This window comes from Mirounga leonina, unplaced genomic scaffold (genome assembly GCF_011800145.1).
Source record: "Mirounga leonina isolate KUSES-001 unplaced genomic scaffold, KU_Mleo_1.0 Mir_82, whole genome shotgun sequence".
Taxonomy (NCBI): Eukaryota; Metazoa; Chordata; class Mammalia; order Carnivora; family Phocidae; genus Mirounga; species Mirounga leonina.
Window position 1 is genome coordinate 39,691,954 of NW_023270825.1, and position 13,897 is coordinate 39,705,850.

A 13,897-nucleotide genomic window follows, 5' to 3' on the forward strand; every position below is an offset into this window, starting at 1 on the left:
CATGCCTGGGGTGCCTGGCATGAGGTCTGATCTTCTGGATTCTTGTGGTATCTCTCCTGTTTGTGGTTGGTTTTGCTCGGGTTTGGGTTCCCAACCATGTCTCTGCCACTCCTACCCTTTTCAGTGTGGCCCCCTCTCTATGAAAGTTGGTTCTGCTAGTCTTTGAGTCACTTTCAAAGATAGTTGCACAGATATGGCTGTTAGTTCAGTGTGTCCATGGCTTGAGATGAGCTCAGGATCCTCTTACTACACCATCTTCCCAGAATTGAATCAACTCTGGAGTTTTAAATATCAAGTTTTTCTAAGGGAAGATATACATAGCCTCTGCTGATGATTCAGGAATTAATTATAACCCCTCTCTGAATGTGGTTCAGGCAATCTAATACACTGGTGCCCTGTTTATTTAACTCTGAGATAATTGTGGGTTTTATGTTTGAGCAGGAAAAAGTGAAGCAAGAACTCAAATACTTACGAGATCAAGAAAGCCGTAAGATTAAAAATCATTTTGAAACTCTAAAGAACTTAGAAAATGAAATCTATGTGCATGACTTAAAAGTAGATGTTTTGCTCCTGGAAAATGAAAAATTAAGAAAAGTAAGTTCAAGGGCACTTCACTTTGCATGATAGTTTTGGTTAATTGCCTAGACCTATAATAGTTACAAGAGAAAAGGAGATTATATCTCTTAAAACTTTTGAAATAAAGACTATATATGAAACAGTGCACAAATCATAAGTGAAACACGTAATGAATACACATGGGCAACCAGCACCCAGATCAAGAAACAAAGCATTAACAGTATCCAGATATCTTCTATGTCCTTTCCTGTCACTAACCTCCCCACAAGGTAAAGTAACAGTATATTGGCTTCTAAGACCAAAGACTAGTTTTGTCTGTTTCTGAACATTATATGTATGGAATGATACAATATGCACTCTTGCTTAATATTTTGTTTGCAAGGTATATCTTTATTATATTGAATGCAGTTATGGTTTGTTTGACCTTAGTGCCATATATAGTATTCAAGTGTATAACTATACTACAATTTATATACTCTCTTGCTGGGGGTTTAGAGAATTTCTAGCTGGGGCTATTACAAATATAGTTGCTATGAACATTCTAGTACATGTGTTTTCAGGAACATATGTACATATTTCTGTTGGGTATACCCCTCAAGTGGAATCGCAGAGCCATAGGGATGTGGACCATCCACTTTCATGCACAGTGCCATCTCCCAAAGAAGTTGCAGAAATCACCACTCCCAGCTGGGTATGTGAGAACACCACTGGTTCCACATTCTCACCAAACTTTGGTTATTTTTTTTTCCCACTTAACCATTCTGGAGAGTGTGTAGTGGTATCCCTTGTGGTTTTAGTTTGCATTTTCCTGCTGATCGATGAAGCATCTATTTATATGTTGGTGGCCATTTTGTATACCTCTTTGTGAAGTACCTGTTCAAGTGTTTTGCCCATTTAAAAACTAGGTTGTCTGTCAGTTTTGTATTGATTGTATCATTTTTTTCAGTAAACCACAATGACCTCAAGGTGAGGATCTGTATCCATGTATCCCAAGTGTTTTGCACAATGGCTCACATGGAAAAGGGATTCAGTCCCATGTTATGCTCACAATAACCCATTAATGTGGATAATATATTATGTCCCTTTTATAGATGAGGAAACCGAGACTCTACATTTTTAATAATTTTTAATAGCTAGAAAAATAAAAACAGTCCAATGGCAGTAAGACTCTAAGTAAGGGAAAAATCTTTTACCTGTTTGGGTACTCTTTTTCATCAGGTAAATGGCAGCAGTTGTCCACCAGTATTATGTGCTTTTGGCAGAGTTAATATGGCATAAGAGGTACTAATGTACTTTGAAAAGGTAAATGTGCTCCAGAGCCCAGGTACCAGCATCACTAACCTGCACATGTGCAATACATCTTCATTCTTCTAGTCCTTGAAACAGTCTTATAAGGCATTTCTTTTGCCCATGGAAATATTCCACAAGATTGTCTTCCTATCAAGATGACATAGATTATTTATTAAAATACTTGGAATTTTTTTTGCTACTTTGGTAATGGATAAGCAAATGGATGACTATGTGAAAAATTGATCCTAAAGGTTCTGTTTTCTAATTTATTGTCCATCTACTAGGTCCTGAATGATGCTATGCTGTTATCTTATTCACTCCCTACTCTGTTCTGCTGGTTACATTGCTTCTCTCAGCAGACATTTTAAGCACCCACTGAGTCCTTGGGGAAGGCTCAGAATAGAGAGATCAATAAGACACCACCCCAAGTTCTTAGGAAGCTCATCACCTAGCTGAGGAAATGAGAAAATAAATGGATAAATTAGAATTCAGTATGTTTACACATTTGAGAGTTATGGGAAACCAGCCGAACCAGGCAAGTCTTACAAACTGTGGTCCACATTCAAAGAGGGGCAGGAATGACGACTTTGACTTGGCCTACAGGGGTTTTTACTCTGGTTTACTACAAAACCAGTCAAGAAGCCATGCAGACTGACACAAGATCAAGGCCCCATGAGTAGACCCTATAACCTGCTTATAAACAGTTCTGTGTCTCCTGTGGTACTAGATGTGATTTCTAAGATTTTTTTTTCTATCAGTGATTTGTAGTATTTGACTATTTCCCTCTTGAAACTGAGCCAGTGTCATGTTTATATCCAAAGCCCATGCTTTCAGAGTTCCCAGAGACTTTAGAGTTTAGCATTGCCTGAGCATTGGGTGGTCAGAAAAGAAAGCGACGACTTTAATACTGACCAAACCATTACCACCACCACCACCCAGCCCAGTGACACATCTGAATGGAGTGAGCAATTCTGTGGGGTCTCCAGACTTGAGAAATCCTCTCTCTGAAGTCTTACACGATCTCCTCCAGTCTGGAAGCACGGCTGCCTTGGTACATTTCCTGCACACACATTTTGCATACAGAACACTTTTTTGTTTGTGGGCACAATGCATTTAGGCAGAATACCTTTTAATTTCTTTTTGTGGCAAATTATATTCAGAATGCCATGTTTATTTGGATGCTTAAATGTTTACTGGGAAGCTGGATCCTTTATCTCCCTCACCAGAATGTAGGCTTGACAAGGGCTCTGGTCACCACTATAACCCTTGTTCTGAGAACAGTCAGTGGCATGGAAAAGAATCAATAGATGTGTGCCAAATGACTGCATGGATAAATAATTTACAGTAACTAAACTGCTTAAAGCAATCACATGTCTTTCATTTCCAGTATATTGCATACATGAAGAACAAGATAGAGCAATACAGAAAAGGAGGAAAAGACCTCAAGTCCATGTCAAGTGACCTGTCTTGTCAACTGACAGCTCATCAGAGTAAGTAATGTGTTAGGGGTGATCTGAACATATAAAAAATAATTTTTTTGTTTATTTAAATAAATTTTACTGACTTGCATACAATAAAATGAACCCATCTAAAGTTCAACGAGTTTTGATAAATGTACATACCACTGTAACCACTGCCACTTCAAGCAAGATAGAGAACATTTTATCCCTGAAAAATTCTCTTATGTTCCTTGGTAGTTGGTTTCCCACTCTACCTCCGGTGCCTGGAAACCATTGATCTGCTTTCTTTCTTTTAAGATTTTATTTTTTTATTTTAGAGAGATTGAGAGTGAGAAAGAGCACAAGAGCAGGGGGAGGAGCAGAGAGGGAAGGAGAGGAAGGGGGAAAGAATCTCAAGCAGACTCCATGCTGAGAATGGAGCCTGATGTAGGGGCTCAATCTCACACCCTGACATCATGACCTGAGCCAAAACCAAGAGTCGAAGCTTAACCAGCTGAGCTACCCAGGTGCCCCTGATCTGCTTTCTGTCACTAAGGATTAGATACAAATGGAATGATGGAATACTCACACTTTTGTACCCGGATTCTTGCACTCAGGAAACTTTTTTTTAGATCCATTCATGTTGTTGTATGTGCCATTGCTTTGCTGCTTTTTATAGCTGTATAGTAGTATTCCATTATGTAGCTATACTGTATTTTGTTTATCCATTCACCATTTGAAGGACATTTGGATTGTTTCCAGTTTTTGGTTACTATATGCTTACATGTATTTTTGTGAATATTTGTTTTCATTTCTCTTGGGTAAATACTGAGGAGTGGAATTGCTGGGGTGTATGGTTAGTGTATGTTTAACTTTATAAGAAACAGCCAAAACAGTTTGCCAGAGTAGGTGTGCAAATTCCTCATCCTACTAGCAATGGGATACTCCACATCCTCACCAACATTTAAAATTGTCAAAATACTTAAAATTGTTAACATTTAACCCATTTTATAATGGTATTTCATTGTGATTTTTATTTGCATTTCTCTGATAACTGATGCTGCTGAGTATTTTTTCATGTCCTTTTTGGATGCTTGTATCTCATCCTTTGTGAAGTGTCTTGAACCAATTATCTATTGCAGCATAACAAATATTACAGATCATTTCCTTTGCTCCTGAATTGGTCATTTGGTCGGAATCTGGTGGATACCACTCATGTCTGCTCCACATGATAGCAGCTGGGGCAACTTGGTGGCTGGGGGTAACTCAGCAGCTGAGGACTGGAGTCATCTGAAGACACATCCACTCACTCAGTGTGACTGGTGTTGCTGTTGGCTCACAGCCAGAGTCTCCATGTAGTTGCTTGGCCTGCTGTGTGCCAAAGCTAACATCCCAGGTCCAAGGGGAGGCGACATGGATGCCACCGCTAATGGGAGGGGTGTCGGCATCACGTTGTGGGAAGAGCATGTGGGATGGGGTATATTGTGGGGCCATCTCTGGAAAATACAGTCTGCCACATTTCTGTCCAAATCTTTGGCTCATTACTTTGTGTTGTTTGTGTTGTTGAGTTAAAATCTTTGCATATTCTGGAAATGAGTCCTTTTTCAGTATGAGGCTTGACTTCTCATTTTCTTAATATTGTCTTGAAAAGAGCAAAAGTTTTTCCTGTGGAAAAGTCACTTTATTGATTTCATCTTTTAAGGGTAGTACTTTTTGTGTCCTAAGACGTTTTTGCCTAAGCCAAGTTCTCAAAGATTTTCTGTTTTCTTTATAAGTTTTTAGTTTTAGCTTTTATGTCTAGTTCTCCAATTCATTTCAAGCTCACGTTTTTGTATGGTGTGAAGAGTTGAATTTCATGTTTTCTCTTATGTATATCCAGTTGTTCTAACATCATTTTTGAAAAGCCTATCTTTTTAGCATTGTACTACCCGAAGTTTTTCAAAAATCAATTTTATAAGTCTGTTCCTTATTCTGACTTTATACAAATACCACACTGTCCTGATTACTGTAGTTTCACGTTCAGCCTGGAAATCAGGTAGCATAAGTTCTCCACGATTGTGCTTCTCCCTTAGAATGATTTTGGCTATTATAGGTCCCTTGATTTTCATATAAGTTTTAAAGTCAGCTTATTAATCTATAATTGCATACCTGCTGGGATCTTAATTGGGTTTGTGTTGAATCTGTAAATCAATTTGAGGAGAATTGACATCTTAACAAAATTAAGTCTTCCAATCCAAGAACACAGTATACTTCTCCATTTATTTAGAACTTATTTTTCTTAGCAAGATTTTGCAGCTTTTAGGTGCTGTATTAGGGGTCCTCAAGACCATCCTTAGGCTCACTGATCAGCTAGGATTTACCAGGCTCAAGTTGTTATGCTTAGTGTCCATTACACTGAAGGATACGGAGTAAACTCAGCAAAGGGAAAAGGTTCATGGGGCAAGTGTGGAGGAAACCAGATGCAAACCCAGTGTAGTTGCACAGATGCACTTAATTTCCCTAGGAATGATGCGTGACAACACCTGCAGAGTGGTGCCAAGCAGGGGCACCCGGGCTTGGGCATCCGAGGTACTTATTGGAGGCTGTTGGTCATGAAGATGTGCAGTGCCTGGTGGGGTTTCTCTTTTATGCTGTTAGGATGGTAAATTGCACCAATTCATTTTTGAATGTTAAACCAATCTGCTGAGATAAAACCCGCTTGTTCAAAAGCTATTATTGTTTTTATATATTGCTAGATTCAATTTGCTAATCTTTGTACAGATTTTTGTGTCTGTGTGCAAACCTGCCTTGTTCTGCTTGTACTTGGGTCTGGAAATTACCCCCTGCAGAAAGCCGAGTGATCATAAGGTTTGCCTCATTTGTCACCCTTCTTTCAGGTATCCCATTCTGTGCTGCCTGTTCTCCAGTACCTGCAAACTGGATATTAAAACAGATGTATTTGGGGTGCCTGCTTGGCTCAGTCGGAAGAGCATGTGACTCTTGATCTCAGGGATGTGAGTTCAAGCCCCATATTGGGCATGAAGCCTACTAAAAAAAATAAATAATAAAAAAATATTTAATATATTTCCTCCTTGTTTACAGTGGGAGGGCAAGTCTGATCCAGTTATTCTGTCATTTTGAAGTAGAAAGTTTTAGATAAACACAACTTTTGAAAAACAAATAGCATTACTTTTGTAAAAATTTTCACATTATTTCTGTAACCTTTGCATTTTAAAAATCTTTATTTTAGCACAGTATTTGGATTTGTGGGCTGAATTTCAGACTACAGTTAAGGTGAGCTTTTTTTATTTTGCCTCCATAAATATAATATTCCTAAAAATATTCACCTACCTAATAAGTGTGTGTGTGTACACGTGTGCCTGCATAAGGTAGGAGGTCAGGATTGAGGGGGAGTGACAGTGTTAGTACAACCATCATATCTTAACACGTGTGCTTTGTATTATTAAAAAACCAAAGTTCAACTGAGTAAATTTTAAATATCTTATTGGCTTTATTCAATGATTCATGAATCAGGCAGCATCCAAGCTAGCAGATTAAAAGATGCTCTGAAGAGCTATACAAAACAGAGGACTTTTATAGGCAGAAGGGAGCAGGAACCCGGAAGTTATACTAAGCACAAAAAGCAGGTTGGTTATTGCAAGATTACGTTCCTTTAGGGGATGGCAGGGATTATTAGGCAGATGACCTAACTAGTGCTGATTAGGTGATTCCTGACTGACTGGTGTAAAATTCCATTTCTGAGAGCGCCAAAACTGTAATTAAATCAATTCTGTTTGGTGATGTGAGGCTTAGCCTCAGTGACTCCATTTGCAACTGCTGTCTTATTTTTAGCGGTGTCAAATGTCATTATGAAATCTTAACCCTTTGGGAGACTGTCTTCCTACTCTACCAGTTTGCTTAAAGAGAATGACATCTCACCCCCACCTGCAAACACAAACTGAACACATACTATTTTAGGACAAAGTTGTCAGATCTGAAGTCCATCTGTCCTCCATGTTTTACCAGCCCTGCTCCTTCTCCACCGCTCCGTACTATAAAGTCTGATAGGCTGGAGTTTAAATCCTGGTTTTGCCACTTGGAGTATTTAAAGTTTACATATGATCCTGGCTCTCAGCCTTTAACCTTTTTCAGATGAAGCTACTGAGGTTCAGAGTTTAAGTAACTTTGCCCAAGACCAAACAGTTAATGAACTTATGGGGATTTAAACCTCAGATCCAGCTTGGTTCCAAAGTTTTTTCTCTTCAGCTGTAAGCCATGCTGAATATGCTGTGCAGTTCCATGCGGCTCTGAAGGTGAGCTGGCTTCTTATGCCCTCACCGCCACCGCCACCATCCTACCCAATTCAAAGTTAGAGTTCAGTGAGCATTCCATTAAATTCTCATTTGCTAATCCATTTTTCTGAGATCTTCTACAGAACTTTGTGAAATGTGCTGTGGACATTTATTTTGCATGAATAATATCAATTTTGCATAAATATTTCTGTCTTGGATATGATTCACTCAGAATGTTTTTATTTATCTGGAATTTATATTCACACACCCCAAAATATTATTTTTTAAAGGAACTGGTAAACAGTGGTGATGAGATTTTGCAAGAAATAAAAAACCTGATAGAGAAGCTAAAGGAAAGAGATGAAAACATTGAGCGTATCAGCATTTGGCTACAAGGGAATCTTGAAGAGCTGCATTTTCTTATGGAACAGGAATCAGAAATAGACCTCCATAGTAAGTAACATCTCAAAAGTTTTGGGTTACAAAGAACTTCTTGTTATTTTACTGTAACCAGTAATATCAAACAGGCATTTAAAAACTAACCAAATAACATAATTATCCCTAATAATCCATCCCCAATTTATGTCACATTCACCTAAATATTGCTTCTCATTTGTGGGGTCAAACGTGGTAATGCAACAGTGTTGGACAAATCTCCCTTCCACCTACATGAGTTTTCTAAATAACCGAATCTTAATTTTTCTGATTTTTTGAAGCTTATTTTAAACATTTTCCAAAGAAGTCTTTTTAAATCCTTTTATACACTTCCTTATCTTCGTAAACAGAAGATATGTCATGTGAGACATGAGGGTCACAGAACTCTGTCCAGATTCTGGCTGTGGTGGGAAGAGGAGGTCAATTCTTGCACAGGTACAACCCAGAGAAGCCAGGGGTAGAATCCCTGGGGAAGGCGGGCTGGTGGCAGCAGAAAGGACTGGGGAAAGGGAGGAGAATGGAGTATAGGAGAAAGTGGTGAAATGAAAATATCACCTAGTAAGGTTATTGAGTTTTCATTTTAATGAATGTCACCATTAGATAAACAATTTTAAAGGTGAGTTGTAGAAAGTGAAATGAGATAGAAAGTGATAGGATTGAAGTATTTGGTGAAACCAATGTTCTGAGGGTATTGCTTGACAAAAGAAATAATGTTTCCATGACCAATGAAGATGCTTGTGGATAAACTTTCTTATAAGCCAAAAAGCTTTTTTGTGGTGCCACTCAAGCCTGGTGATAGTTATCATGTGTAAGTGCATAGCAGGTCCCTGGTGGGCCCTGGTCACTTGGCAAAATTGTCTTTGGTAAGTCAGGCCATCCCCAGCAACTGTAGATCAAGCAGAATTTTAAGAGCTAAATCACTTCAAAGTGTCAATTGCACTTTTTTTCACATGAGCGAGTCCTCCCTTTTTGTCTGAAACCTGATGGAATCTTTTATGTTGGAACAGATTTAAATAGACGATATTGAAAAGCTAAGCCCACTGAGTAACTTACCATATCCCCCCCCCCTTTTTTTTTTTTTTTACATATTTTGAGGATGGTCTTATTGATAACTATATGGAAAGTAGAGAACTGTAGTGTGGAAATAAAGACCAACTACATGCAAACAAGCTGAGGCATAAAGCCTGGTACAGCAAGGGAGTGCGAGTCACCATCACTTGCTTTGGGCAGAGATCCAAAGGCAGGCAGGGATGGGAAAGGTTTACTGTGAAAGAAAAGGGAAGGTGTCAGCTATGCTCTGATTGGAGGTTGTTGGCATGGGGAGCCTGGGGACAGCTAACTAGGAGCAGGACATCCTATGTGATTAGTAAGCATATTTGGCTTTCTCTGGTTGCTCCAAGGTTAGAAGGGTCAAAAAGTAGGAAGATAGTGGTCATTGATGATGTTATGAATTCTGGGCCATTTGCAGAGTTTGTGGGTCAGAGAACTCCTCAGGCTGTAGTTTTCCTGCTCCTGGTATAGTGGGAAAATCAATCATCATACAAATGTATGTAAAAATCCCTATAACAAGGGATTTTACAGGTGGACCAAAAGAACTATGAGAGAAACTAACCAGGAAAGAGACTTGACCCTAGTTAAGGGATGGGGAAGAGGTCTCTGAAGGACCAGAAATGGAGCTGAGATCACAAGGAAGGTTTCTGGCTTCTCTAACTCCACTTATTTCTGCTCCTGGAACATTGGCACTATGTGGGCTTTGAAGGTAAGTGGACCTGGGCTCAGATCTTGGTTCTGTGTCTTACGTGTTATTTAACCTCTACTCCCCAGTTTCCCTGGTTGTAAAATACAGATAGTTAACAGCAAGTTACAAAGCATCAGACCCAAATTAGGCACTCCTCAGATTGCTTGAAATCTAGCGCCCTCCTGTGGGAGGTGATAGTCAACCATGGCTCCTTGGATTACTTGACCATCTCTGAGCCACCTGTAATCTAGCTTTTGGGTTTTCCCTATTGAATGGCTGCTCTCAGGGATGGGACTTCTAGAGAAGCCTTTGATCTCTTCCAGCCCAACAGCCCTTGCCTGTCCTCTTCTGGACATCATCTGTCACTGCAGCCATGCAGGTCCTGGCCCTCTCCTTCAGGAACACTGCACCAGCTCCAGAAACACGTGGAGCACCTTTGAGCCTGACACTAGAGCAAATGCTGCAGTTACTAAGTTGAATAAGACCTGGTCCCTGAACCTTGAAGTGCATACACTGTGAGAACAAACAAGGAAATAGCGATTCAAATACAAGGGACTCCTTCTAGTGAGTGGCTATGAGAGCGTAAAAAGAGGCACCTCTAAGTCTTTTTTTAGGTGTTGGGAATACACAGGGATGTCTTCCTGAAAGGGCAGTAGACGTGCCCTGGCTGAGGACTGCGATTGCATGGCTGAGTGGGTATCTGCTGGGGGTTCCGAATGGCACATGTGGAGGACAGGCTTGTCACAACTTAAAATGCCAGACTTCATCTTGAAAACAAAGATCGTTACTTTTTGCGTTAACATTCCTTCTTGCAAGCAAATAAAAGGTAAACAAGTTAATTCTTAGGGTGTATTCCTAAATCTAATAGTATATATTATTTTTTAAGAAGTATTAAAAATAAATTTTAAAATTCTAAAAGTCCCCAAGTCTTATATAACTTAAGTTACAGTTAGATAAATTTGTGTATTAACCAAATATTTTCACTTGATATGTGCGCTACAGAAGACTTTTTTTTAGGCCAAGGGATATTTTAAAAGAAATACCAAATTTGTATACACTGTCACTTATCTTTTTGTTATGGTGATAAAAAGGACTTGATATCGTTTGATCATTTAATTCTGGAAAAGAAACTTTCAGTAAGAAATAATTTTAAAAATCATTTGCTGAAAAATTTTCAAAAGGTCTCCTGGAAAAATTAAGATCTGAACTAGGAAGAGTTTAGGCCATACTCAAGTATTAGAATCACCTAGAAGAGGTTTAAAAAATCCTTCTGCTCAGCCTGTACCCTAGACCAATTCTGAATCTCTCAGGGCAGGACCAGGCATGTTTTAGGCCTCTCTCCAGTGGGCTCCAATGGGCAGCCAAATCTTGCAAACCAACAGTTTTAGACAAATATATAACCATGTAATTGTTAAATTTATCAATTGACCCAAATTAATCAAAATATTTGACCTTTAAGTTACCTATCCAGCACTGATTAGCAAATAATTACCATGCACTATAGCAATGAGAGTTTAAAAACTGAACAAAGCTGAGTAGGGCGATTTGTATTTTTAATGATCACGATTTAACAGATCAGTAACATTGGCAACCATAGTTGCTATGAATTGTTCTGGTCTTGTTCTTAAAGCAAATGCAGATACATATTTAAGTATTCCTGAAACTGTTTGCATTTGAAGAATTATAATTACTTGCATGATTTTTCCTCTTGCATATGCATTTTTCTGCTAGAATAGATCAGAGAAGATAACTGTTAAAATGGCTCCGAATGTAGAGGGACAGATATGGTCCTGGTAATCAGATACATGGCTCCCTACGCTTTCCTTCCCCATACCAAGTCCCAGGTTATACAACTGTCCAATTGAGGATTCTTTGGGAAATTTAGAATTTTAATGTACACTAATAACAACCCAAACTTGTGTGACATACACAGAATTTTCACATTTTTACTCCTACAGAAAAGAAGAAACACATTCCTATCAAAGTCCATCCCCCGGGGTTTGAATGTACTATGAAAAACATTAACAAAGAAAAACTAACAAAATAACTTCAAGGCTACACCTGCTGTCAATTTAAAAGGCAAAAACAAAACTACAAAACAAGTGAGTGCACTTTCATATTTTGCAATGGTCCATGGATGTCTTAAGTTGATTAACAAACCTGCATAATCCCCACTAAACAGAATCGGTAAATAACCTTCTAAACAATACAGATGGATAAAATGGTCAGATTATTAGGTTAAGTGCCTAAGACTTTACTTTGCTCCCATATGAATCTCTCAAAGGCTTCCGGGCATAAAAATCGCAGTGCACACCTATCGATAACTAACCACAGGAAAACTATATATTGTATATATTCTGTATTTAGTTTAAGGAGGCATCAGTTGTAAGATGCATCCTAATTCAGAGATGTCACAATGTGAAAAAAGTTTCAGGATCAATAAAATATGGCACTGTGTATATATCCTTCAAAAATGAGACCAAAGAGGAAGGGACTATGTGAATACATGTATTTATTCATTTGGGAAAGAACTACTCCTCTTACTACTTAATAGTCTGAATTATTTCAACAATTAGTATGACAAAATACAATTAAATGTCAACATCTGAGATTTTTTGTAGTTAAGCATTTTATTGTTTTTCTTAACAGAAACAATCAGATGTCTTCAACCAAACTACTTATAAACAGAAAATCCGTTATATAAATTATACTCTTTTTATCAAAATACTGTATTGGTAAAAATAAATAACAACATACTTCATTTCCATGTTTGCTATCAGACCCACAAGGTATGTTTGTCCTTATAATTCATTATATTTGAAAAACAAACTGAAATACAACAGACATGCACAATTAGGCCAATGCTAAGGATTTCAGATTATACTTGTCAAAGTATAGAGAAACACGATTTTGCTTTAAAGAATAACTAAATTGTTGCCGGAGGCGAGTGCTTCCTAACATGCTTATAGTGTCACAGAGTGCTAAAGTATACAGTGTATTATACTACGTAACACACTACTACAGCAGTTTGTATTTTCCAAGTCTAACCATAAAGTCTGTTAAGTCAAAAACAGAAAAACAAAACCCAATCTTACCTCCATGTACAACAGAAGAGTATTAATGCATTTTACACATTCAGTGTCCATTGGCTCCTTCGGAGAGTATCCGTGAAGGCTCGGTAAATTTTGCCGTGAACAAGTAAAAAAGAGCTGGTGTGGGTACCAAAGCCAAAAGGGGTAAATCCTGCTCGAGTTTATCCACTCTGGAAATGGATATTATTCCATAGGCATGAAGTAACCAGTGGCTGAAGAGAACAATAAGTCTTTTCTTTCTCACCAGAAGATCATAGCAGTTCTATATAATTTTATAAAAGAAAACAAATTATTGGGCTGAATAAGCTAGATAATTTATTACATCATAATTTAAAATGCATTATTTGTTGGGAAGATGCAGAACAGGAAGATCCTGAGCTCTCCTCATCCCATGGATTCACTGAGATAACACACATCAGTGCAACTAACTCTGAAAATGACCCAAAGACTGGCAGCAGAAGACTTTCCACAGTTAATTGTAGAGAGGAGGCCACATCGAAAAGGGTAAGAAGGGTGGGGACATGGTTAGGAACTCAGCCCTGAGAGAGACTAACCAGAAGAAACCACATGATCAGACCCCACACCAGCAACCCTACACTGGGAGAATGAGTTCCCCAGCGGGCCTTAAGAGTTTTTTACAATCAGGGGCACTTAGCTCCAGGAGAGCCAGCATAACAGGTAAGTGATGAATCACTAAATTCTCCTGAAACCAATATTACACTATAGGTTAACTAACTAGAATTTAAATAAAAATTTGAAGAAAACAAAAAAGAGCCAGCCTAACCACCTAGCAGAGACACAGCACAGAAGCAGCAGTTTGAAGAGCACCAGGGGTATATGTATGTGCACGGTAGGGATCTTTAGGAAACTTCTCCAAAAACAAAAGAACTAGCACATATCCCAACCTTGACCCAGACACTTGCAGGAACCAGCAGCACACTCTCCACCTAGCTTGCTAGCACCACACCCAACCCGTGTTCTCTTGCAGATTCACTCAGCAGGTACCTTCCAAAGTAGCTCCTGCCCCCACACACACTGCAAGCAACCTCAGGAAAG

General features: G+C 38.7%; 2 protein-coding genes across 6 annotated transcripts in view; one reads left to right on the forward strand and one right to left on the reverse strand.

Annotated features, from left to right (window-relative positions):
- CCDC175 (coiled-coil domain containing 175) overlaps positions 1 to 12,480 on the forward strand; it is a 64,907-nt gene extending 52,427 nt beyond the window's left edge. The window contains exons 16-21 of the mRNA XM_034992748.1: positions 442 to 594; positions 3,254 to 3,356; positions 6,535 to 6,578; positions 7,867 to 8,029; positions 11,708 to 11,851; positions 12,399 to 12,480. Coding sequence (XP_034848639.1) covers positions 442 to 594; positions 3,254 to 3,356; positions 6,535 to 6,578; positions 7,867 to 8,029; positions 11,708 to 11,796 — 552 coding nt within the window. The 3' untranslated portion in view covers positions 11,797 to 11,851; positions 12,399 to 12,480. The remainder of the gene's footprint in view (positions 1 to 441; positions 595 to 3,253; positions 3,357 to 6,534; positions 6,579 to 7,866; positions 8,030 to 11,707; positions 11,852 to 12,398) is intronic.
- JKAMP (JNK1/MAPK8 associated membrane protein) overlaps positions 12,244 to 13,897 on the reverse strand; it is a 26,329-nt gene continuing 24,675 nt past the window's right edge. For all 5 annotated transcript variants that reach the window (XM_034992751.1, XM_034992753.1, XM_034992750.1 and 2 more), the window contains one exon: positions 12,244 to 13,103. In XM_034992751.1, coding sequence (XP_034848642.1) covers positions 12,885 to 13,103 — 219 coding nt within the window. In that variant the 3' untranslated portion in view covers positions 12,244 to 12,884. The remainder of the gene's footprint in view (positions 13,104 to 13,897) is intronic.